Source organism: Aspergillus udagawae, assembly GCF_001078395.1.
Source record: "Aspergillus udagawae IFM 46973 DNA, scaffold_8, whole genome shotgun sequence".
Lineage (NCBI taxonomy): Eukaryota > Fungi > Ascomycota > Eurotiomycetes > Eurotiales > Aspergillaceae > Aspergillus > Aspergillus udagawae.
Window position 1 is genome coordinate 1601871 of NW_025091271.1, and position 23907 is coordinate 1625777.

The following is a 23907-nucleotide window of genomic DNA, read 5'->3' on the forward strand; positions in this document are numbered from 1 at the left end:
AATGAAGTATGCTGGAAGATTGGAACGAGTTTGTTGCAAGCTGAGTTATAACTACGCTATACGCACGCACCAATCACAGCAGTGGAGATTCAGAGTACATCTAGAAGTCATCAGGCTCGCTGATTGATTATACAGATTATCTACTCCTCCATATACCAGTCCCTCAGTGCTTCGTTGCACGAGCATGTTCCCTCAGGATTTCATTCAGTCCTCCTCGCTGCACACACTCATCAAAATGAAAGCTGTGTGCCAACGCCTCCAACTCCTTCTCATCCATTCCTCTGAATAGCTCCGCGAACTCGTCTACAAAAGATGCTGCCAGGAATGTCTGGAAGACGTTTCGCAGTAGATGACGCTCGGTATGCCAAGGGGTGGGGTACGTTTCCTTGGCTTGTGGACTGACCTTGTCGATCCAATCAACTAGTGGCTTGAGTGCTGCTTCAGGCTCGGCCGATGGCTCTCTGCCCCATGCATCAAGCCAGAACTTCTTCTTCTTCTCCAGCAAGGGCTGGATCGTCTTGTTCCATTTGCTGTCTGGACTTGTGTGGATCATTCCCTGCAGGCCAATGTCCTTGTACAGCCAGATAGACCAGTGGATGTTGTACTTGTCGTAGATACGAAGCTGCTCTCCCAGAAGGCTATAACGCTCTTGATTGATAGTTTCTGCCTCTGCCTCAGTGCGGGGGTTAGCGTAGACGGGACCGAACTCGCCGTTCCAGATTGCTGTGCCGTTTGTATTCATGAACTCGGCTTTGCGAAGGTACTGCCGTTCAACTTGTTCCTTTTGTTCCGGGGTCCCCTTGTAGCGCTCTCCGGTAGGGAAACCCATTGACTAATGAAACCAATCAGCACGAGTACTCTTTGGTCGGATGGGAAATGGCCTACAGAATAGTCATGCATAGCATAAACGCAGTTCGAAAGAACCTTATCGAAGCCTTTCCACTCCATGGCGAACGTGTTCCCATCCAGCCACAGGATATGATCTGGATCAATAGCTCGGATGGCTTTCTCAACACGCTCATAAAACGCCGGCAGCCTGACGTGCTCTGGATCGCACGGCTCATTCAGAGGGTTGTATCCAGCAACCCATGGATTGTTCTTGTATCGTGCTGCAATCTGCTCCCACAGCCATATCGTCCGGTCTTGATGGTCCTTGAAATCCCAGAAAGCAGCGTAGCTGGTTGGGTTATCAGAATGCCAGTCTCCGTTCTGTCCACCAGGAGCCGTGTGCATATCCAGAATGGTGTATATCTTCTCTTTTGCGCACTATCACGGAGAATAACAAATCAGCAGCATGTCGACGTTGCGTTGTAGAACTCTTACCAAGTCAATCACCCGATCCAAGTGCTTGAAGCCGGACTCCTTCAGTACCCGTGGGTTCATATCATCTTCAAAATGGCGATAATTGAACGGGATCCGTATGCAATTCAATCCCAGTCCGGCAAAGAACTTGGCATCCGCCTCTGTGAAGAAATACTCGAGCCACTTGTCGAAAAAGAATTCGTACTTCTCTGGCCCTAAGACTCTCCGCATAGCAGCACGATGCTGCGACTCATGACCTGGGTAACCAGTGATGAAATTCTCCATACTATTTTCAAAGGTGTCAATTACCATTTACCTCAAAAAGGGTAAAATAAAGGTATTGTGTTACTGCATACTTCATCCAACCGCCAATAGCGGCACCACGGAGAAGAACTTCGTCTCCATTGCTGTCGACTACTTTGTTTCCTTTAACTTTCAGAATCCCAGTAGCCATTTTGTATTCAAATGATCAACGATCGTTATGTGCTCGCGATCGAATTGCGTTCACGACTTGATTGATTTGCATGGCATAGTTGAGGTCATGCAAAGGTTTCCAGTACCTTTATAGGTATTGACCCGCGTCCTCGACTCAGAATAAAGGCAAAATTCATAACTGAATCTCCACGTCGAGCCACTGGAGAAAGCATAGTTGGGGACAGGCGGGGTTAGCTCCTGTGTTGGCTTCCGTTTCCTGCGGGGAGTTTCAATGATTTTGTCGGTTAAAAGACGCGATTTAGGCTGATTTCAGCAGGCTGAGACCGAGGTGTGAAGCAGCCAAGCCTGAAGGGGCGAATAGCACGACGAAGCTCCATTCCTGGAGACATTGTCATCGGGGGGAACACCGGCCAAGCAAATGAATCAGGGTGTTGCCCGACATTGACATCCATGCTCGTAGCTCTACTGCTAAGAAAGACAACAATCACACAGGCCCAATTGTTACATTGTCGTAAGAAGTATAAGTACAGTGGTATGCCGTATCAGACAGTTATAGCTGCCATGGGTATCTGTAAATACAGACGTCGGATGCATGAGACGCCTATTGAGGCACAAAAAGAACTCCACAGATGCAAGAAAAACCCTCAACCGTGTTATGGACAATGATCCCTGACACCGAAATGTGAGAACTCCGAGAGACCAGCGGGCTAATGCGCAAAGAATGACATAAAAATCTCATTACCAATCCTGACCCCTATCTCTCATGAGGATCTCGATAGCCTCATCCTCAGGAACAGGATTGTCATTCAAATCCTTCACGCATTGTGTTAACCCTTCGGCGGCTTCATCGACCTGTTCCGCCGTCCAGCCGGTACAGGCCATGACCATTCGACGGTAGTTCTGACCCAACACCACGTTCTTCGATTTCAAACAATCCACCTCAGCAAGTATCTCTTGATTGAAATCTTGATAGCATTTGATGCGTTGCTGCAGGATCTCAGGAGAAGTCAGAGACTTGAGATAGGCTACCTGCTTTTCGGAAAACCCTGATGTAGGATCGAACGTTTCGGGGAAGAGGGCCTCGAATTCCGTCATGTCGACGCCAGAATCTTGATCCGCATCTCCAACTATGGTCATTTTGGAAGGCTCGAAGTGTCCACCATGTATCTCTTTAAGCTTCACGAGAAGGTCTTCAGACGACCTTTCCAAATTTTTGATCCGTCTGCTTAATTCGACACGATCTGAAGACTTGCTCTTGAGGTCGTCCAGTTTCTTCTGTTCTATTTGACGGGCCTTGGCAGTCTCGCGTATTTTGGAATGCCAATGTTCAAACTTCGCTTGCTTCTTGGACAAGTCGGTGGCTAGTTCTTTGTCGATGCCGCCTAATGTCTCCTGTACTATTGTGCTAATCTGGGCCATTGTTGCTTCAAGTTGTTAGTATAGCTTGATCTTTAGATTCAAGGAGGGGGGTTCCGCACCATCAAAGATTTCTTTCTTCGTTTTGGTCAGATGATCAATGAAAGAGTCATTCTTGCTTCCAGCTTGTTGGGATTGAGCGTTGCCATCAACCATATCCACGCCGACGCCATAGTCGGCAGGACGGAGACCAGTGTGATTAGGTATATGAGGGTCCGCACCAACTTCTAGCAATTGAGGCACTAAGACAGAACGGGCTCGCCCGGCAAGGTTAAGTGCTGTGTCCCCTTGATCATCCCGAAGATTGACTATTTCCGAAATAAATCTGCCCAGAGTGATGACTTCGCCTGCTTGAGCTTTATTACCATTGGTGCCCTCAACCCCATTCGGAGGCTGCTGGCTGATGCACGTGCCTCCGTGGCGGACTATGAACTCCAGCAGAGCCTCCAAATAGTGCTTCGCGGACACATGACCACCACCGCCAGTTGCAGCCATCACTGCGATGTGGTGCAGAATCGTGCGTCCACTATAGTCAACCATGTCTATGGTGGGAGCCAGCACCTGTAATAAGCGCGGAAAGCTTCTGTAATCGAGGTTGTTTCTTGTCCCGACGGATTTTTGTAAAGCTGTCTCGCCCGCACCATTTAAACGATAGATGCTCACACCTTTCTCAACAAGCGCATAGACAAGGGGCATCCGAGCAAGCATTGCTGCCCAATGAAGAGCGTTGTTGCGGTATTCATCAAGTGGAATCTCTAGATCTTCACCAGTGAGTTGCAACAACGCCGGATGGTTGGAGAAATCCTTGGTCCTCTTGTCAAGAAACAAGGTCATGATAAGCTTCATTTTCTGAAATCTTTCTGGAGTTGTGGCAGGAGGCAGAGGGTCTGAGCCACGCCTGTTGTCATCCACCATAGAAGCGGGCCCGTCCATTTCCTGGTAGAAAGAGTCGTTCGGTTCTGTTGGGGTGGGTTCTTGCATGGACAAGGAAGAATGCTCCCGTTGAAGGCCAAAAGACGGCACATGGTTTGAAGACGACCTGATACGCTTACGAGGCGGCTCGGTCGGCTCTTCTGTCTCGAAGGCGGCGACATCAGGACCATTGAATCGGCCATTGCTCTGGGCGTTGCTGCCGAATCCACTGTCGGACGCCACACTGTACATGGTTTGCTGACTGCTAAACGTGGGGAGCTGAGACTCCTGGCTGCTCATCTGATGTGACGACTTTCGCATGATACTTGAGCGCCTACTATCGACATTTCTTGCGGCAGGTGAATCGAACCGAGCTTTGCTGATGGCATTGACAGCCGTTGCAGCGGTCCGGGAGATATTCTGGAAGAAAGTACCCTGCTGCGGTTGCGACATGGCGCGGTTATCCGCACCGCTATAAAGCCTCTTCCTCTGCGCTGCCATCGCTTGCTCCTTTGTAGGAGTGTCTAGAGTGTCATGGCCAGAATTCGCGGTGCCGTTGGGTCCCATATCGTATTCAAGGAGTGGTCTCAATAACTCCTCAACGTGATACTCACGGCAAAGCTCGACGCCTCTTTGATAATTCACCCATGTTCCTTGGTATTTTCCATAGCCTCCTTGGACTTTCTCATGTTCGCCTGCAGCAATTTCTTTCTCGAGAGTCTTCGTCCTTCGAGCTTTAACAACGCCAGCTACTTTGAGGATTTGAGTAGCATTCAACCAGGAATCGGACCGACGCTTCATAACGGCAACTCCGTTTACTTCCATTTCGTAGACAGAGACGTTGGAGTAGACAGCCTTCAACAAGAAGAATCGTCAACAAATAGAATCCAGAGGCCAAAAGATAAACCAACCTTGTAGATCTGCGGTCTATATTCCTCTTGATACTGCACCATTGCCCCATAGCCATTCATATCATCAAACCCTCCAAAGCTACCTCTCACGCCGCCAGGAAGACCATTTGGATAGCTAAAGGACATCGATTGCTGTGAGCTTTTCGGAGGGGGTGTCGCTCGAGGCGTCGACGCGACAGACTGGGAAGCATTGAAAGATCCCATTTGTGACTGAGAGAAAGCTATCCCATTAGCTGAACCTAAGCTGCTTTGAGAGTACGACATGGGCAAGCTGGGCCGCGGTGGATGGTGGTTGTTGGAAGTCATCACTTGGAGGTGCCGTGTCTCCCGAACTCTGACACCATGCACATGCGCGGTCTGAAGGCGATGTGTCAGTACAAGATGCGATTTCTCATACACTTATCATTATTTTCCATCTCATTTGGAGAATAAGCAAAAATGAAGGGAAAATTGGTCTCTGGACAAGGGTGAAATCGAGTGGGGAAACGCACCTATTCAAGAACTACCAAGCAGTTGAGTCGCGCGAGGAGGCAACGAAGGGCGCGTGGCTGGCGCCTCGATCACGAAAGGGATGGGGAAACAAGCCAATCTGAGCAGACGAAGAGATGTACAAGTAACAAGAACCAGAATAAATCGACCTGTAGCTATGAAATATGCATTCGCCAATTCTAGATTCAATCAGGCTGTAAATCGTGCATGGAAGTGAACGAAGATCGTGATGAGGAGTCGCGGGGCCTGACGGTCGCGTTCTCCGCTTGGCGTTTTCGCGTAACTGAGTCGGAACTCAAAAAACCATCTATTTCCTTTTTCGGCCGGGGATTGACTTGTTCTCCGCTGGATTCTCTGTCCCCGGGACCATCGGTTATCGCGACAACTAACAGCACTGCAAGATGCAGTATAGACAGATATTCCAAATTTCATGAACTGCGATCTATGAGACTTTCCAAGTGAACAATGTCCTCCTCACCGCTCATCCCTCCCGAACAATGGCGACATCTCTTTCGTGCCTTACTCCGCGAATGCACATATCTCCCTGACCCGATCGCCCGAGGTTACATGCATGACTATGTAGTCCGGAGATTTCGACGCTATTCCGACAGATCGCAATCTAAGCTACAAGATGATTTACGTCGGCAGCACCTCCTCCGCAAAACTGCAACCCAGAAATTGTCGTTACTGAAGCGTGCCAACGAAGGCTATTCTCGACCGCTCGAAAAGGTTCTCCGGCTCTCATATGGAAGAAATGGAAAGAAAAGAAGGGATTTGCTAGGTGTATTCATTGTCCCGGAAGTTCCTCCCGATGCCTTGGCCGTGGAAGGCATTCTGAAGGGGCCTTCGATGTTCGAAGATGATTGGAAACCTCCGACAATTGTGCTCGATCTCTTAAAGTCTCAATTGCGTAATGGAGTCATTTCACAGCTCACCGATCGTTCTGTTGTTAAGACTCTAGAGCCGCCTATACCCAAGGAAAACAGCTGGGGTAAGCCGGTTGCCAAAAGTCGCCAGCGAAACATCAGGAAAAAATGGTACTACGCCGTGCTTGACAGCCTTTTGCCGCCGCTGCCCGATGCAGAGCTTGATACATTGCGGGATCTGATCTCTGGGAGAATACCATGGACACCACCGAAGAGAAGGAAAGCCGTTGGCGTCCCCCTGGACTCTCCCCGGCAGACCGGTCTTGATGTAGCATTTCTGACAGAAGGACCAAAAAAGGGGCCAACTTTCAGGGACTTCGTAAACGGACGACCTCATCAAATCACACGGCGATTCATGCAACGACTCTGGAGGCGCATCTACTGCATGGTGCCGCGCTTGGAATGGGATGAGAAGAACCAAAAGCACTACTTCAAGTGGGAATCGGTAAAGCTCTTTCCCCAGATATCGACCGTCGTTGAACACGATCAAGTGCCAAGCCTGTTTCAGAAGGTTGATGTCAACGGGAGATTGATCCAACTTTTCTCTAGGGACCGGTAGATGTGGCTACGGAAGAGTAACCGCGTGCTACTCTTCGCCTTGCTCACAGCGGGCTCGCGGGTTCGCACAAGTGTAAGACCTCTCTCGCAGGCGGGTCCAGCCAGTCAGGCCATATATTAGCGCGTCCCTTCATGTGACTAGAACGGCATTCGCAAGATCCTCGATGACAGGCTTGCGGGTCCTCATTAGGTGCCTTCCCGGAACCTACTCGAAGAAGATATCGTCCTGAGACTGAAAGAACTGTGTACAGTTGTTGCACCTACTTGTTGTCTCTGACAATAATGCTCTGCCTCCGATGGCTTCTGGTTAAAACAGAGCAAATTCATACTAGACATGACGTCATATAAAGAAACAGGTAGATGAGCGAGCATTTCGAGAGAAATCAGCGATGAGCGGGATCAAGATATTTTCTAATAAAGGAATAATGAATTAACCAATGAAACTCTGGCGAGGTATTAGATTTCTCTGATCGTTGCAGGGTGACCCCTGAAGGTAATCGTGATAGCTCATATCGTGCGTCTGTCAGGTGGGTATTTAGTGTTTACTTCCCCTGAAGCACGCGTTTTGTCACTACCCACTCAACTTGTCTCTCCTTCTTCAGTCTATTAAAAGACCCCTTCAACGCTATACAGAACACCATGTCTCTTAAAAGGAAATCCACAGACCTGGACCCTTCAAATGCCGAGAACATCCCTCCTGAGATTGATAGTGACGATGAACGGCTAAGGTACATCGACTGGAACTGCGATTACTAAAGGAGAAAGGCCATATGTTGACAAATATGGCATGTTGAGAATTGACCGAGCTCGATAGGGAGATGGCTGATCACTCTGTTATAGTGAAATTTACTACCGCTAATAATATGCCAATGGTTTGACTCTTAAAGCTGCGTATTGACGAAGCCTCTGCTTTGATAAGGACTGCGATCTGTTTCTCACAGATCTTTTCGAATCAAATAAGATCATATCGCGCCGCTTGAAGCTGGTTCAAATCATTCTAGATGTCAGCAGTAAGCAGCCATGCAAGGTCTTCTCCGTTAAGAGGATTCTTCTTGCAATGCTTATTTAGGGTGGGCGGAGGTTCAACAGACAACATAGGACATTTTCCTTTATCAATTAATGGAGTTCTAGAGGAAAGGGATAGAGCCTTACTCACTAGGTAATGCAGGAAAGAGACTACACCATACTCATCAGCCTGGAAGAAACCATATTAATATAGATCAATTAAGGGTTAATCACCACGCCTGCATCTTTCTTGCCTAATCGACAGCATAGACAGGATCCAGAAGCACGACACAGCTACACTGTGTATAAGTAAGTCCATGATTAATCTCTCCCTCCACAGCATGAACTGCGCCGGTTCGGTCGGCAACATTGAGCGGCATATCTTTGAAGGAACCGAGAACATATCGGGCAGCGAGATATTCGAGGAAGGAATACGCTCAGCAACGCTGAGGTCTGTGTTCGAACAAGGATAAGAAAAGGACCCATCGAAGATAGGTTACAAACATCGCACGCGACGAAGTGCGAAAGGTTTGCTTCCTTCACAGCTTATTCAGCTTACGAACTGTCTCTGCCACATCCGCCTTCGCCTGGTGGAAGGCCTGATCCGCGGATCTCATCCTGTAGCTCTCGCTTTTCCTGAAGGCGCTGGTTCTTCACTGCCTTGCGCTCCTCGAGCTCGTGCAGCAACCCCTGCTGTCGGAGGGCTTGGCCAGCGGTCAGGGTATCCCCCTGGCCAGGGCCCCCGACTTCCTCGTCGTCTGGGACGACCCAGTGACCTTCGCGGAGCTAATAAAACCTTATAGTTAGTACTATCTTAAGATATATAGTGCATATAGTATAGAGTACATAGTACGTATCCAACATATATGTATGCATTGATACTTAAAAGGGAGCTTACCTCTTGTAAATGCTCCTTTCACCACTCTCCCTTCATCTTCTCCAGGCGAGGCCTCTATCAGTCAGTTAGTCATGTGTCTGTCAAGAGCTGGTATCAACATTACTTTGCAAGGACGTGCTGCAACTGCAGCACCAATTGGATAGCTGTTTTAGTATGGGCAACTTCAACCAGCCACTGCCATCTGTGGCCGCTGGAAAGCCCTTCCTCGTCATTTAAGTGACGAAATTGTAAACCAGTGCCTATAGTCTCTGTGCACGGGAGTCAGAAGACCGGCTATGCTGTTTGGTTTTGCATCTATGGTCCTCGGTTATCCTCCTCGGGCTGAAAAGGATGTCATCGCCCTTTCGATGGTGGAAGGTTGTGGGGTGCTGCTTATAATTAGCCATGCATACCCTGCAAGAAAGAAACGGGACGGGTGGCATACATTCTGGAAGTGGATGAGTGGAGGCAAGGGGCGATGTAGTACAGAGCATCACAAGGAGAAAGCGAAGCAGAAGCTGGGTGAGAAGCTGAGAGGGAAGTTGAAGAAGAACAGGGGCTTATCATCGGTGAATGGAGGATGTATATTGAATTCCTTGAGCGAGATCCGCAAGCGAATCCAGTGAATGGTATCCAACAGGAGTGGAGACCTCTCTGGAAGTTGGCTGGCTTAGTGAATACTACAGTCTAATGCCAAAGATGGTAGTTATAGAAGATATCCATTCAGAGGTGATATCATTTAAATTACATCACCACTTAGAAGGCTCAAGTTGACATTGGTAAGAAGCATTCAGGAATAAGGCGAAATAAGGCCCAGGGTTGCATGGGCTCCTTGCCTCTGCTGCATAGCCTGACGTTACTGACGGTGTGATAAACTCAGATGATGATGACAATCCTGCAGCTTGTAGTGTTGCTGCAAGTCTTCCAACAATGAAGCTAGGGCCGCTGTCATTGCCGTAAGTGGGAAAAGAGAGTCCCCCAGTTCGTTCTATCCCCAACCAGAAACTCGGCGCCAGCCTGCCACTGTGCCCATCAGATAGAGATTTAGGATATCAACCAAACCGAAGACAAGTATCACCTTGCAATATGTTTCTTTTCACGAAGATAGCACTTCTCTACCAGTTTTGTCTCGTAGGCGGCCAATCACTTCGACATGGAGATACCCACCTCAGTATATGATATCAATCAACCGTCGTATATGAGTCAGAGCTGTCACCCGAGCAATCGAGCAAAGGCTCACAGTGCTGACCACCCTGCTACAAGAGGCAAAGACTTTGGGAAAATAGCAGTCAGGCTCGCCAACAGCAATCAGCTGGTGACATCAACCTCCAAATAGGCAAGCAGTGCAAGGCGGTGGCGTTGCAGTCAATTGAGCGGGACAGGAAGAGACTCGGGCCACTGAAGATTGCCAAAGCGCCACTTTTGCAATTGTCAAGCCAGCCAGCGGCCAGCCAGTTTCTGGCGGCAATCACCGGGAAATACTTTTTGTTCCCTTTTGCCTTCTTAATGGCTTTCCCCTTGTTTGAAGACGTAGGATCAGTCTTTGCCAAACCTTCTATTGTCGAGCGCCTACGGCAGTCGAAGGTTATTGTATTCAGACTGGTCCCACTCCCGAGCAATAGGCTGGAAGGATGGCTGACAGCGAAAGCTGCTGAGCTGTCATGCTTTGTGAGGCCGAAATTGAGGGAATCAAGAAGTAATGGACTCTCCGGGACAAAGGAAGGCTGCTCTCATTAAGCTTGTATCAAGCACACATATATCCTTATCCATCTCCACTTCTGTACTTGATGAACAAGGCCCAAGGACGAGCACCTTGCTCCAACAGAGTTGTCTGACTTGCAACATCAGATCATCAAGAGTCGTGACAGACGAGACAGTCTCGCTTCACTGCTGCGGAAGAAATCCTCCTGTCTCTTGTGAGAAATGTCTCTACCTTCTTCTCCTTGATCCAGGCATTGAATCCAGTAACACGCATAGGTATCAGGTTCTGCATACTCCATATACTTCTTCCCGTACTGAGGCGGCATAAAGTCGTTTTCATGAGTCTGCAGACCCTTGCTAACGACCTTTCAGCAACAGAGAGATTGCCTGATGGGCAGAACCGGTCGATTTGTGCGAATCATAGGCAGGCGTATAACAGAATGCCTAGACTGTCAAATCTAGCAAGCCATTGTTCGAGTGGGTACAATGGCAATTTCGCCGAAGCCAAAATGCCTTTTGAGGTTGGCGCTTGGAAGCCCTTATGAAGACGATATCAAAGAAAACATCAACCTATAGCCTAAAGGTTAGGAGCCGGTATACATCACAAAAAAAAAAAAAAAAAAAAGAAAAAAGGAAAAAGAAAAGAAATTGGTATGAGAAAGTGATGAGCAAGATCCGCCAAAATAAACACCAGTACTCTCTTGACACAAGGATATGGTACGAAGGATTGCATAGACCTAGGAATGAAAGACTAGGAGGTCGTTGGACTCCCAACGAGCAAAGCGCCAACATGGACAAAAACATGATGGAGCATTTAAATCCACTCATCTAAAAACATACTTTTCTCACTGTTCTTGTCAATGTTCGTCAACCCTTTTTCTTTCTTCAAGGGAGTTTCGATCGACTGTTCACATGCAGGGTCGCAAAATGACACACAACTAGTTCGGCAATGATTTAGATCATTGCACCGAATTCATCACTTCGGACTCTTGATCTATGTGCGGGAAACAGGGGACAGAATGAGAGAACCCAGTCGTAACCACCCGTATTTTAATTTACGTTGGATGATCAATATTAAACTTTGAAATCAATAAAACACTCGTAAGCATAGATCGCTATTTTCTTTGTAATAAGTATGCAGCAATGACAGTATGTAGATAGCTGGTAAGGAAATCCCCCTGGGTTGTAAGCAAGTGCGGGTAGATGGGACTAAGACTAAAGCGGCCTAGTTCAGCGGCAGACCCAACCGCCTGTGTCTACGGCTATTTCACAAGTATCCTAAGTTTGTATAGCTTCAAAATCATGTCGAAAATTGTGCAATGAAATTCATACTATCATAACGTCTATAAGCATGACAAAACTTGCAACTCGCCAATATTAAGCCAGAACAATAGACCCTTTCCTTTTCTTTCAACGGAAAACCCTCTAAATATCATCCTCGTCAGAGAAAACCTCCTCTCCTCTTTTTCTCCTGGCGATCCTCTCCTTCTTCTTTTTACGAAGTTCAGCGCTGGTCAACTTCTTCTTCTTTTCGACAGTCGACTTGTTGCCAAAGGCATCGACAACCTCGGTGTCTCCCTCCTTGTCGGCCAGACGAGGACCGGAGCCTTGACCCTGAACCCAGTTGTGGCCCGAAGGAGTCATCTTGCCGTCCATGACAGCCCAGACTTCCTCGGTCAGGTTCTCGGTGAACTCACGGGAGTGGGTAATGATAACGACACCACCCTCGAAAGACTTGAGAGCCTTGGACAGGGCACCCAGAGAGTCACGGTCGAGGTAGTTGGTGGGCTCGTCGAGGACGATGACGTGAGGACGCTGCCACGAGCAGGCGGCGAGGACGACCTTGACACGCTGACCACCGGAGAGACCGCGCATACGTGAGTGGGAAACGAGTTCGGCATCGAGACCGAAGTTGGCGCAGTGGACCTCAATCTCCTTGCGGACCAGAGGACGGAACTGACCGCTGGCGAGGGCCTCCTTCTGGTCGACATCGGCAACCATCTTGGCGTGGGACTGGATAATCTCGCTACGAGGAATCCAGGCGTTGTCATTGCTCATCATAGGGGTCCACTTCTCGCTCTTCATGCCGATGTTCTCACCGAGAGCGAAAGAGCATTCGTACTCGTAGCTGTTCTTGAACTTACGACGAGCGTGGATACCGATGACACGGCGGAAGGTACCTTCGATCTTGTAAATCTTGTCCATGGCCTTCTCGTCATCCTCGGTGACGATCTTGTTGGCGCGGTCCATGGTCTCACGGTCCTCACCGGTCTGGAAACGCCACTGAATGTACTCAGAGGGAGTCTTGTCGAGGTGGTTATCGATGTGAGCGAAAGCATGCTGCTTGATGTAGGCGATACGGATGTTCTCGTGCTGGTAGACATCACCACCGGTGGGGATGAGCTCACCAGTCAGGACGTTGACGAGGGTGGATTTACCAGCACCGTTGGGACCGATAACGGCAATACGAGAGCCCAGAGAGACTTGGAAGGAGATGTCGGTGAGCTGGGGCCGGGGAGTTCCGGGGTACTGGAAGGACATGTTGCTGACACGGATGATGGCCTTGGCCTTGGTCTTGACACCCTCGAGGAAACCAGGCTCGGGGAACTTGAACTCCATGTCGGAGGCGCTGAGCTCATAGTAGGAACGAGCGCTGGGAACCTTCTTGACGAACTCGCTCAGGTTACCGCGGTAACGCTTGAGCTTGAAGCGCTCGTAGTGAACGACGTGCTGGATAACATTGTCCAAGAACTTGCTGTCGTGGGAGACGATGATGGAAGTGCAAGGAGAGGTGCAAAGGTAGTTCTCCAACCAGGCAACGTTCTTGACATCCAAGTGGTTGGTAGGCTCGTCAAGGAGCAGAATGTCGGGGTTCTCGAACACGGCACGGGCAAGAGCCAGCTTCATCTTCCAACCACCAGACAAAGAGGTGATGGGGCCTTCAAACTGCTCACGGAGGAAACCGAACTCCTCGAGCTTGGCCTCGACCTCGGACTGGGCGATGTCGATACCGACCTCACGGAGCTTCTTCATGGTCCAGCCAATGACGGTCTGCTCAGTGTCGGCGGCATCCAAGTCGTGCTCAACGTAGACAGTCTTGACCTCGTCCTTCTTGGGGAAACCTTCAAGCTGCTCGTTGTTGATGGCGCGCATCAGAGTAGTCTTACCGGTACCGTTAGGTCCGAGAAGACCGTAACGCTGACCACGCTTCAGGCGGAGAGAGGTCTGGTTCAGCAGGATCTTGGCACCATAGGCCAGAGAGAACGTGCAGTTGCAGAGATCTTCACCCTCCTCCTCGTCGGACAGAACGGCATCAGCCTCGGCAGCGCCAGGAGAAGCACGCTTGCGCAGAGTCTCGGCAATGGTCTTGGCTTCCTCCTCACCAACAATGGCGGTGATGTAGGGAAGAGCGTGATGGGTCCAGCTGGTGACCTCGGCGTCCTTCTCATCAACAAGCTGACCAGCGATGGCACCGACATAGTTGATGATGGCCTCAGACTTCTCGATCTGAGCCTTGTACTTGGGGGAGAGGATATCTTTCAGGATACCAGCAACGGTCTCAACATCACCGGCAGTCGAGATCTCGGGGATCTTGCCATCCTTGACATCACCGACACGGGTGAGGGTGTCCAAGGCCTGCTTGGTCTTCTCACGGGCCTCAGGATCGGCAAGAGTGTCGTGGTTCTTCTCGAGACGGGGCATCAACTTGGGCAAGAAAGGAGCGACAATCTGGGGGTCCTCCACGAGCTTACACATGTTGTCGACAATGACGGCGGCCTTACGCTTGATGGCAGTCTCGCGCTCAACGAGACCACGGTCAAGCAGAGGGACCATGATGGCAAGAGTAGGACCAGTGACATCGGAAACGAAAGTGGTAGCACCGAGCAAGTGAACAGTCTCGGGAACGTTCTCGGGCTTGGCGATACACTTGATGAGCTCGGGAATGAAGCGCTCAATATCCTTGTTGACGATCAGACCGCAAACCTTCTCCATTGTGGAGTAGGCAGCCTTCTTGATATCGGCCTTGGTGTCCCACATGGCCTCGGACACAGCGGGGATCAGTTCAGGCACACGGAAGGAGAGCTGAGCAGGGGCGGACTCGACGAGGCAGTTGAGGCAGTCAAGAGCGCACATCTTCTCCTGCCACTTCTGGGCATTCTGGAGGGAGTTCAGAATGATAGGCACAACGGCCTTGACAGCGTTGGCGTTGATACCCTGCACGATGGCGAGGGCGGCAGCCTGGGCAGCCTTCTGAACGGCAGCCATCTTGTCACCGGCAGCAGCGAGGACGGAGCCGAGGAGAGAGACGAGGTGGGGCTCAACACCGGGAGCGATGGTCTGGTGGGAGGCGATAGCGCGAATGGCCTCGCAAGCACGCTCACGGGCAGCAGCATCCTTCTTGTTGTTGAGCTGCTTCTGGAATGCATCGACAGCCCTGAGTGAAGAGAATGTTAGTACATGCACTGATTTTCGCAATCATGCGGTCAAACTTACTTGAGAGGCAGTGTCTGTTCAGGGATAGGACCGCTGAAGTAGGTGGCGAGGTTGCCAGTGGCAGCGTGAACCTCGTCAGCGCTTGTCGAGATGTTGAGGTTCTTGATCAAGTCCTCGAGAACTGCGACAGCCTGGGCAGTCTCCTTGCCAGAGACGGCAGGAACGGAAGAAACATCAACAGCAGGCATTTTGGACGAAATCGTGAAGACGAAAAAGGTCGGAAAGAATTAAGTGATGAGGAAATGAAGAAAGAACGGGCGAAAGGCGTTCTATTAGGGTATCTCAATCAAGAGGTGGCGGCCCACGAAAATTGCGTCTGTGTAAATAGACGACGCAAGAGACGCTCTAGATAAAATCTATGCTTTTGTCTATGCAGAAGACAAATAGGAAAATGAAAAGTAAAGAGAGGACTATACCTCTTTTCAGAAGAAGAAAGGATGAGGAGGGAGACAGAGTGAGAAGGAAGAGGGGAATAGGAGGATGGGGAGGGATGATATTTATCGGTTTGTGGCCTTCTTTTTTTTTTGCCGCCCAACCTTGCAGCGAGGAAAAAAATTGCAAAGATAAAAAATTTTTCATCGTTGTCCCGCGCTAAGACCGCATTCGCACTAGTCGCTATGGCTGTCGAAGCAACCAACCCGATAGGGTCCGTGTCTACTTCGGGCTAATCTGGCCGCTGCTGATTGGCCAGCAACCCTCCATGATGGCGACAGGGAGAGGAACCCAGTTGATGGAATGATTTTTGGTTGGAAACTTTTTCATTTTTTCCTTTCTGGCTCACTCATCAAATCTGGATCGGACAAACCGAATTCTGAAGTTCGGCTTTTTTAATTCGATGCGATGGAAAAACTTCGCTCCAAGTTCTATTATCATAGAAAAACTTTTTTTGTGATCTTTCAGGGTGTGATGATGGGAAATCGATAAGATTAGTGGACTGAAACTTGGCATTGGGAGGCAACTTCAATAATGAACAGATCGATAATTATGAGATATGGAGGTACTTCCAGCCAATCGTAGTTTGAAGATTGAGCAACAGCCTGTAGCCCCTTTCTTTTCTAATGAATGATTATTACAAGGCTGAAGCACTCCATGCACAACACTCGCACAACCCCCAGACAGAAATCAAATAAAGCACATTACCATTTTTTTAATCAAGAGTGAGCTGAGCAGGCTTACGGAGGCTTGAATATGAGGACGGACAGTAATGAGCATTACATACACAGAAAAAACCGGATGTTGCGCATCCCTTGATCAGCGTTTGCGCGGTTGGGCTAGAATTCTAGTCCCTGACAGGTGTGAATCCGGGGATGCAACAGTAAAGCATCTACTTGGATAGTCCTGTGTCCACTGCAGTTGACTAGTCTCCGTGAAAGTGTTGGGGCTGCAGATGCTGCTGGGGCTATTTCTGTCGCCACAAGATTCTCTACTGGAGCTCGACTTGGTGGCGCAGCCGATTCTTACTTAGCCTTTGGGCTCGGTCTTTGTACCAAAAACATGTGGAAGTCTGGGAGGAGTGACGACGACAAACAAAAATTATTTTTAGAGTTGGGAAAGCCTTCTCCATTCGATCGCTTTATCCGCTCTTGCCGGTCATTCCCGCAGAGTAAGGTGATGGCTAAGCCAGTACTCCGTACTCTGATGTACTCTGTAGATTCTCCGTACAATTTCTGACTACGGAGTACGGAGTAGATAACGATAAGCGAACGATTGCGCTAACAAGGCGGTGGAACTGGACATTCAAGGAACGCAAGCTTGAATTATCATTATTTTTCCTGAAAAATCTATCTGCTCGATCAACATTCTACGGTAGTATAATTCTTCGCATTACCTTCATTTAAGAGGATTTGAAGGAAATATATCAAATGGGGACCGACCCCCTTATCGACAAGAAGGCAGAAAGTCAAAATGCAACCGAGATTACAAGCCAAAGGGACCAGCACAAAAGAGACAAGAGTACTCCGTACGTATTCAGGAATACTCCGGGGGTTCAGCGTCGTTCATATGAAGCAGCTTACTACTCGTTCATTTCCCATAGTCTGAAACGATGGCTTACGGGAGGCATGGATGAGCATCACCGCCATTCTTCCCTGAATAGGAGAAGGACAAATCTCACCGCTCAATCTGTATATGGCATGTAGCATAGCATAGTAAAACCTATTGACCGATTTATCAGGCTGGCTGCTCCTAGGTCGAACTTTATGGTTTACGTGGTCTCCTTTTCCCCTTCCCAAAGAGCATGGTTGCATTGCAGATGACTTCTGAAAATTGATACATACTTCGGATATCAAAAATCAATCCTTATCCCTTATCGTTGCTTATCGAGCATCGGAATTGGATATTTTCGATCCTTTTGACGGCGCCTCGTTATCGCTATCAGAATCTCCGGATTGAGATCCCTTTGATCCTCCCTTATCCCCCGCGAAAAAAACCGGAGATGGTGGCAAGCCGGTGGGTCAAAAACTTTAACCTCACATTTATCGTTCTTTTCAATAATGGACATTTCGAACTTCGGTGATTTCAGTAGTCTATTCAAACTTTTTCTCAATATTTTTGTCTCATTTTTGCTGTCCCGTTTGTTATGATTTTTTGGGGAATTTTTCCATTTCCCCCGTTGCCAGTTCCATGAATTTTTCCGATCGGATCTCACCCTTGCTCGTCAAGCATAGAGACCCCAGAACTTTTTTTCCGAAGTGAACCATTGTCTCTCCTAAAATCACAATCAGCCTCGACATCGACGACGTCGCCAAATTCCTCGGTATTATGAACTTTTGTAACATGATTTATTCGGAAATCCCATGATAATAAAACTCGCCATATCCAATCACTTTATATCATGTCATCCGCCCATGTCACAGCCAGGGCATGAGTACCAGTCAGCTGTCCACTCGCCACCACTCCAACACATTATTACGTCTTGACTTAGTAATCCTGCGCCCAGAAATGAAAAGAAAAGCAATAATGAACGGTGGTAACCATTCCCTTGGTTGACACTCCTGGATTATCCGGTGATTACAACAATATAGCGTAGATGAACTTCCGGATTTGCCACCCGACATTTCTTCGGAGCTTCCAAGCTCACTTCTAGAACATTTCCTGATTCTACCGCCGACAGAAGCCATTGACGTCGCTCATTTTGGGCCCTTAAATGGGGCGCTTTTACTACCGTTCCACAGGAATGGGCTGTAGTTACCGAAGCGGGACCGATTCGGTCCAGGCGTTATGATGTGGCGACAATGAGAATGCTTGGTACGCTGAGCATTCTCGATGTTTATCATTCTGGGGGAAAGGGACTATGAAGGGCTGGCCAAGACCAACGGCTCCTCGCGCAGATATGAAGGTAGACCAAAGATAATAATGGAAATTATACATTTCTGATGAACGATAAGTTGTCAAGTCTCAAAACTATACGGATGTAAGAATATAGAAAACGCCAAGGAACATCATCTTCGACTGTTTTCTCTTCATATAGAGCACAACAGGGTATCATCGTAACTGTCGTAGCTAAACTTGCAGCGAACAGGGTTGGCAAAGATCAAAAATGAGCTTGCGCTTGGGTGACCAAATGAACTAGTCAGAGGAGCTCGAGCTGGAAGAACTAGAACTCGATCCACGCCTGCGGCCCTTATGTTTCTTCTCCTTCTTGTGCTTCTTCGACCTATTCGAAAATAGTCAGAGTCTATCGCAATCAATAAAAGTAAGTGCTGAGCCTTACATCTTACTGGCCATGTTCATTCCAGCAGCGCCTGCTAGTGCTCCTCCTGCAGCGCCTAGAAGTCCACCGCCGAGCTTTTTGCCTATAATCCCACCAGCAGCACTTCCAAGCAAGGTCGAGCCTAGGCCCCTTTCGCCCTCCTGTCCGACCGGAACAGGAGGATGCGCCCCCTGGTAGTGTTGTTCCGGAGGAGCGCCATAGTAGGATGCGCTTGCGCCTTGGGGATTGTGTTGTTGCTGCTGTGGGGGATACGGAGAGTGACCACGGTCGTGTGGCGGATAGTTCATGGGCGCGCCTTGCCCGTAGTTTTGATCACCTGGGTACCCGCCCTGCTGGTGAGGAGCGCCATGTTGAGGCGCGTAGCCTTGATGGCCGTATGAAGGGGGAGGTCCGGAATATTGAGGATGGTGCTGCTGCTGGTCGTAGGAAGGCTATCAAATCAGGAAAGTTAGCTCATGAAGGTGCCTTCAAGTAACGGCGCGACAAAACCAATCATTGACCGTGTAAAACGTTTCAGAAACAAGATTCGATCAAAAAAGAATACTTACCCCAGGTGGATAGTGCCCATGTTGCTGTGGAGGCTGCCCGTACTGGCCTTGTGGAGGAGGGTAGTTGTAGTTATGTTGGCCTCCGTAGTATCCGTCGCTGGGCTGGCCATGGCCTTGCTGCGGGGCACCGTATTGATTGTAGTGGTTGTTGTATGGATCAGACATTGTGATGAGAGTAAGCTAGTGAGTAATTTGTCTTTGATGGATGAGATCTTGCAAGTGCACAATAAGAAAAATGAAAGGGCGAGGCGCAGGCAAGGTGGTCTTATGTACGAAGGACTGGCGTTCGCAATCTCAGTCTCAATGGCGGGGCCGTCTGACAATGATGGAAGGAACCACGGCTCAGCGCGAAACGGTGTGAAATTCAGGGGCTCCGTCCCAGTCAGTACGTGGATTACGAGGCGGTGCAGCGGCTAAGCCGTCATTACCAATCATATTACCAACACTCGAAAGCTGACATGGGCGTTATCTAGGATGTAAGAGCCACAATAAGAGGGGAAATCAACTCTGAGATTGTGTTGTATTTCATGCACCGCCCCATGATCCTTCAAAGATGAGTATTTCCAGTAGGCTGTGGCTACTGTGGCTACTGTGGCTACTGTGGCTAAGCAGTTGACCTACATGACAGGCAGCTGGGAAACGGGACAGGAAAATCCACAAACACAGGGTTCACAATCCAAAGAGCCAATGCTTTATATTACTGCCACCTATTAATAAATCAAACCTCGACACTTTACACTGTTAGGCCATTATTAATTATGTGGTCTGTTTCTCAAGGTGGATGTCACCGCCACCATATATCTGTAACAAAAGCTCTGTGCTCCTTCATACAAACAGTTTTATCTGATAATCATACGAAAAGCAGGATACTATCAAATGATAGTCATAGATGTTGATTACATTCAGATCACAGTCGCTTCTTTCGGAATGATCCAACTGGCTGGATTGTTGTCAGATCAGGAAAGGAGGTGGCATATGACATACTCAGCACATGGTAAAGCGAAGGGGAAATCAACATAAGAAGGAAATATGTCACTGCCAACCGACTGCTGTGTCGATATCAAGCCCTGTCCAGTAAAGAAGAACTTGACCACCTCCTCCGTCGTGGCCTTATCCTTGTTAACAGCGGCCGCAGCCACAAGGGAATGAGAAATGCATCTCATCCATTTTCTCCGGATCTCTTTCAATTCCATCTCCTATCTTACTTTCTTGCTTCTATCGTGGTCTCTTCGGATATGAAACCAGCTACATGAGTTGAAAAGACCCCCTAAAAATGCATATACTAACTTCTTTTATAGGCAAGCGTGGAGAAGAAGTGTTCTCGGACGAGGACAACATCTAATCGAGTTGCTGGAAAAGAGAAGAGCTCTGGGTTTGCATTTGACGCTTTGCTGGCTATGTACCCAGCTACAGACCTTTTTACGCGTATAGACTTTATGATGATAATATGAATTTCGTCGTTCATGATTCATATGAATGGCTGGTACAATTATAGATGTTTAAAAGATGAATTAACGTAGCTTTCGTTCGGCTTCAATCGTTCGCTAGATCGAATCGAAGCTGTACAAAGTCCGGCCAGGGTTCCAAGTGTCGTCAACGGACATCTGCTCATCATGCTATATGCAATGAGAACAAAATGTCTATAGATTCGTGCCAGATTATCTCAATTTGTACATTCATCTATTTCGTTTGCGATTTGCAGAATGCTTTACTATAAGCATTGCTACAATTGGTGCACATAACTCAGCCACTTCTCTGATTCACAAGGAAGACCTTTGCCTTTGGCGCCGAGGGATCTTCGATAGTTCCGCAGTTACTGCAGACAATCGGTCTCCCAGCCTCGCGATCTGCTTTCAGCTGTTTCTTGGTCTTGAAACGCTGCACGGGGCCGCTGTCACGCGTCTTGCGACTGCGGGCGAGGCTGTCACAGAGGTAACAGAGGACCTTTCCAGTCTCTGAGTTTGCAATATGACCTCTTTTTGAGGGGTTCTCTACAGCGCCACAGTTGTCGCACCGAATCTCTCCACCTGCAGCTCTTGTAGCTTTCAGATCAGAAAGCTGCAAAAATTGCATAACCTCCTCTGGCGTACGTAGCCTTTTATTCTTATCAACAAAGACCCAGCAAGCCTCACACAAAAGCTTTTTGGGATGAGTGCATGCATACGCCACCTGCGAGTATAGATGACTCTCTCACACTTCCTCGATGTCATGGAGTGCTCATTCCCTTGGGACTCAAACCGTACGAGGCGTCACGCACGCAGGAGCAGACCCGGCCCTGGTGTAGGGCATCCATAAGGCACCGCTGACAGGGGAGAGCAGCGGGCAGGGGCTCGGCGCTGGCGGCAGCGGGGGACAAGGGAGGAAGGGCCCCGAGGGGCGGCAGCACGCCAAGGGAGCCGTCGGAACGCAGGGGGCCCGCCAGTGGCGAGCTGGCCGGGCCCGGGCTGGCCGCGAGAGGCGAACCGACAGGAGTCGGGCTGGCGGCGACGGGAGGACTGGCTTGGCCCGAACTGGCAGCGGGAGTCGGACTGGCGTGGCGCGACACATAGTGCTGAGCGGAAGGCTGTTCAGAGACCCCAACGCCGAGGCCTCCTCCTCCTCCGAGGAAGGCTCAGACTCTACAACACGAAGACGGCCGCGAGCTGCGAGCGTTCAAGGTGATCGGATCGTCAGAGGACTTACCTGGTTAGCACAGAAGACACGACGGCGACACGCCAGAGACAAGAAAGGAAGACTCACGGAGGCTGCGGGAGACACAGGAGGAGAAACAGCGGTTTTCTCAGGGTCAAAGTGTGCAAGGATGGGCATGTCCACGAATGCGTTCTTCAGTTCTTCGAAGGCCTCTTGTCTTTAGGAGGTCCGTCAACGGCGTCGTAATTCTGGAATACGCATGTATGAACTGTCGGCAGAATCCCGTGAACCCCAGGAATTACCACAACAATGACAGGCTGCATCCGGACCGGCCTCTGCTCTGGCCTCTAGACGTACCTGGAACTTTGCAAGAACATCTTTATCCGGAAGGACACCCCGGTGCCATAGCCTGTATCTGAAACAGATACCACAAGAGATACGGCCCCAGAGGATTTCCAGGATCTCCACACAGGCGGTTATACTTTGGCGCCCCCTCTGGACGCAAAGCTTCCGGGTATGTCATCCGATCACATGCTGGATTGCAACACGGTGATGCGGACCGTGCTCCGACATTGAAGAACCCCTGGCGCAAAGGCCAGGCTGCGTTCATTCCACGCCACGGGACAGATGGGATGTCGAGATGTTTTCCTATCTTTTCAGTCAAACTGTAGGAAGACCTCGTGGCAAATGCAGAGCAGTAGCCAGGGTGCTGGTACGTGTTGAAGAATCATATAGATTCCCTCGAGCAGTAGTAAGTATCCTGGCTCTATTGGATGATTAAAAGCTGCAAGCCTTCGAAAATCAGACCGAACGCCATCACGACAAATCTGTCTATAATGGAAGCTCTTCTTGTGTTCTTCTGGCAAGTTGGTCACTGAAAATTTTTCAGCTACTCCCAGATGCCACGCAACGCGCTGTTTTAGATGACGAGATGAGCCCACATAGACATCATATTCCTCATCCATACGTCGACGATCACCACTTGCAAAGTTGGCATAGATGCCCTGGCGCCCATCATCTTCGGCAAATGGGAGAGATAGAAAGTCCTCTTCGACAGCCTCTCTGGCAGCCTTGCGCTTCTTGTGCACCTCCTCCCGCTCCAGCTTCGCTGCGGCCCACTTTCCGTCCAACTCGACGACACGGAGCTTCTGCGCGGTGGTCAAATTCGACCGCAGCTTCGGCACCCCCAGCCCTCTCTCTGGAACCTCTCCAGCAATGATGCCACATCGTGGCCCATGTCCTCAATCTAGTAGATAATATCAATTAGTTACTGATATATACATGTGTGCATAGACAATATAGACTTACTAGGCGGGTGATTCTCTGGCGCTCTAGCCAGTCCCCGATAGTCGCTGGTATGGCAAATTCGACAGGACTCTGTTGTTCGTATAATCAACCAACTGATTAAACACGCCTAGCTGATGCAACAACCACCCAAGTATCATCCTCAGGTATCCTTGAGCTTGTGACTCTTGCGAAGCTGTTGCTGCCGTTGGTATTGGTGCGTTTCTAGTGTGTCATGCTGTTAGCAAGTCATCGACTCATCGACCTAACTTGCATGCCTTGAGTGTCTTCTCACGTACCTTGTCTGCGTCCTCAAACGTCATCTTCGCAGCGCCTAGTGCTCCCTTGGCCTCTTCCTTCAGGCGAACGGACTTGTCAAATTCTGGTGCATCGGCCAGGTATGTACATAGCCGGCGCGTCCTCTTTGAAGCGGGAATCAGGGGAGTATTGCGTGGTTTAGTCGCCCCCATGAGCTGTTCTTTGAAGAGAAGTTAGCCTCAGCCACCAAATACATCGCGACTCCGGCTGTTGGCATTACTGGATGATCACATAACATCAGGCGGCGTCAGGCCCGCCACTGCTCATCTAACAATGCTGGGTTATTTCCGATGTGTAGGAACAAAGTAATAGTAATAAGTATAAAGAAATCCATCCAGGTTGGCTCTTGGACTCGAGTCTCAGCCAATATGTTGCAACATTCACTAGT

At 49.3% G+C, this 23907-nt stretch overlaps 7 protein-coding genes across 7 annotated transcripts; 1 reads left to right on the forward strand and 6 right to left on the reverse strand.

The window, feature by feature from the left end:
• Positions 1-163: 163 nt before the first annotated feature.
• Positions 164-1756, reverse strand: Aud_010033 (glycoside hydrolase family 5 protein; the record flags this gene model as incomplete). The annotated part of the gene is made up of 4 exons (XM_043294876.1): positions 164-832; positions 886-1266; positions 1324-1588; positions 1659-1756. 4 exons carry the CDS (start codon positions 1754-1756, stop codon positions 164-166), a joined length of 1413 nt encoding a protein of 470 aa, XP_043150811.1.
• A 719-nt stretch (positions 1757-2475) lies between these two features.
• Positions 2476-5282, reverse strand: Aud_010034 (putative APSES transcription factor (MbpA); the record flags this gene model as incomplete). The annotated part of the gene is made up of 3 exons (XM_043294877.1): positions 2476-3161; positions 3216-4920; positions 4977-5282. 3 exons carry the CDS (start codon positions 5280-5282, stop codon positions 2476-2478), a joined length of 2697 nt encoding a protein of 898 aa, XP_043150812.1.
• A 648-nt stretch (positions 5283-5930) lies between these two features.
• Aud_010035 (uncharacterized protein) lies at positions 5931-6950 on the forward strand (the record flags this gene model as incomplete). Its single annotated transcript, XM_043294878.1, has 1 exon — positions 5931-6950. One exon carries the CDS (start codon positions 5931-5933, stop codon positions 6948-6950), a length of 1020 nt encoding a protein of 339 aa, XP_043150813.1.
• Positions 6951-8509: 1559 nt separating this feature from the next.
• On the reverse strand, positions 8510-8830 carry Aud_010036 (uncharacterized protein; the record flags this gene model as incomplete). The annotated part of the gene is made up of 2 exons (XM_043294879.1): positions 8510-8740; positions 8801-8830. 2 exons carry the CDS (start codon positions 8828-8830, stop codon positions 8510-8512), a joined length of 261 nt encoding a protein of 86 aa, XP_043150814.1.
• A 3127-nt stretch (positions 8831-11957) lies between these two features.
• On the reverse strand, positions 11958-15214 carry Aud_010037 (putative translation elongation factor eEF-3; the record flags this gene model as incomplete). Its single annotated transcript, XM_043294880.1, has 2 exons — positions 11958-14967; positions 15027-15214. 2 exons carry the CDS (start codon positions 15212-15214, stop codon positions 11958-11960), a joined length of 3198 nt encoding a protein of 1065 aa, XP_043150815.1.
• Positions 15215-18593: 3379 nt separating this feature from the next.
• On the reverse strand, positions 18594-19451 carry Aud_010038 (putative glutamine-serine rich protein MS8; the record flags this gene model as incomplete). Its single annotated transcript, XM_043294881.1, has 3 exons — positions 18594-18681; positions 18739-19169; positions 19287-19451. The coding sequence occupies 3 exons, from the start codon at positions 19449-19451 to the stop codon at positions 18594-18596; spliced, it is 684 nt and encodes a 227-aa protein (XP_043150816.1).
• A 1578-nt stretch (positions 19452-21029) lies between these two features.
• Aud_010039 (uncharacterized protein) lies at positions 21030-23671 on the reverse strand (the record flags this gene model as incomplete). Its single annotated transcript, XM_043294882.1, has 7 exons — positions 21030-21367; positions 21525-21849; positions 22026-22134; positions 22725-23122; positions 23226-23294; positions 23352-23426; positions 23501-23671. The coding sequence occupies 7 exons, from the start codon at positions 23669-23671 to the stop codon at positions 21030-21032; spliced, it is 1485 nt and encodes a 494-aa protein (XP_043150817.1).
• Between the last annotated feature and the right edge of the window lie 236 nt (positions 23672-23907).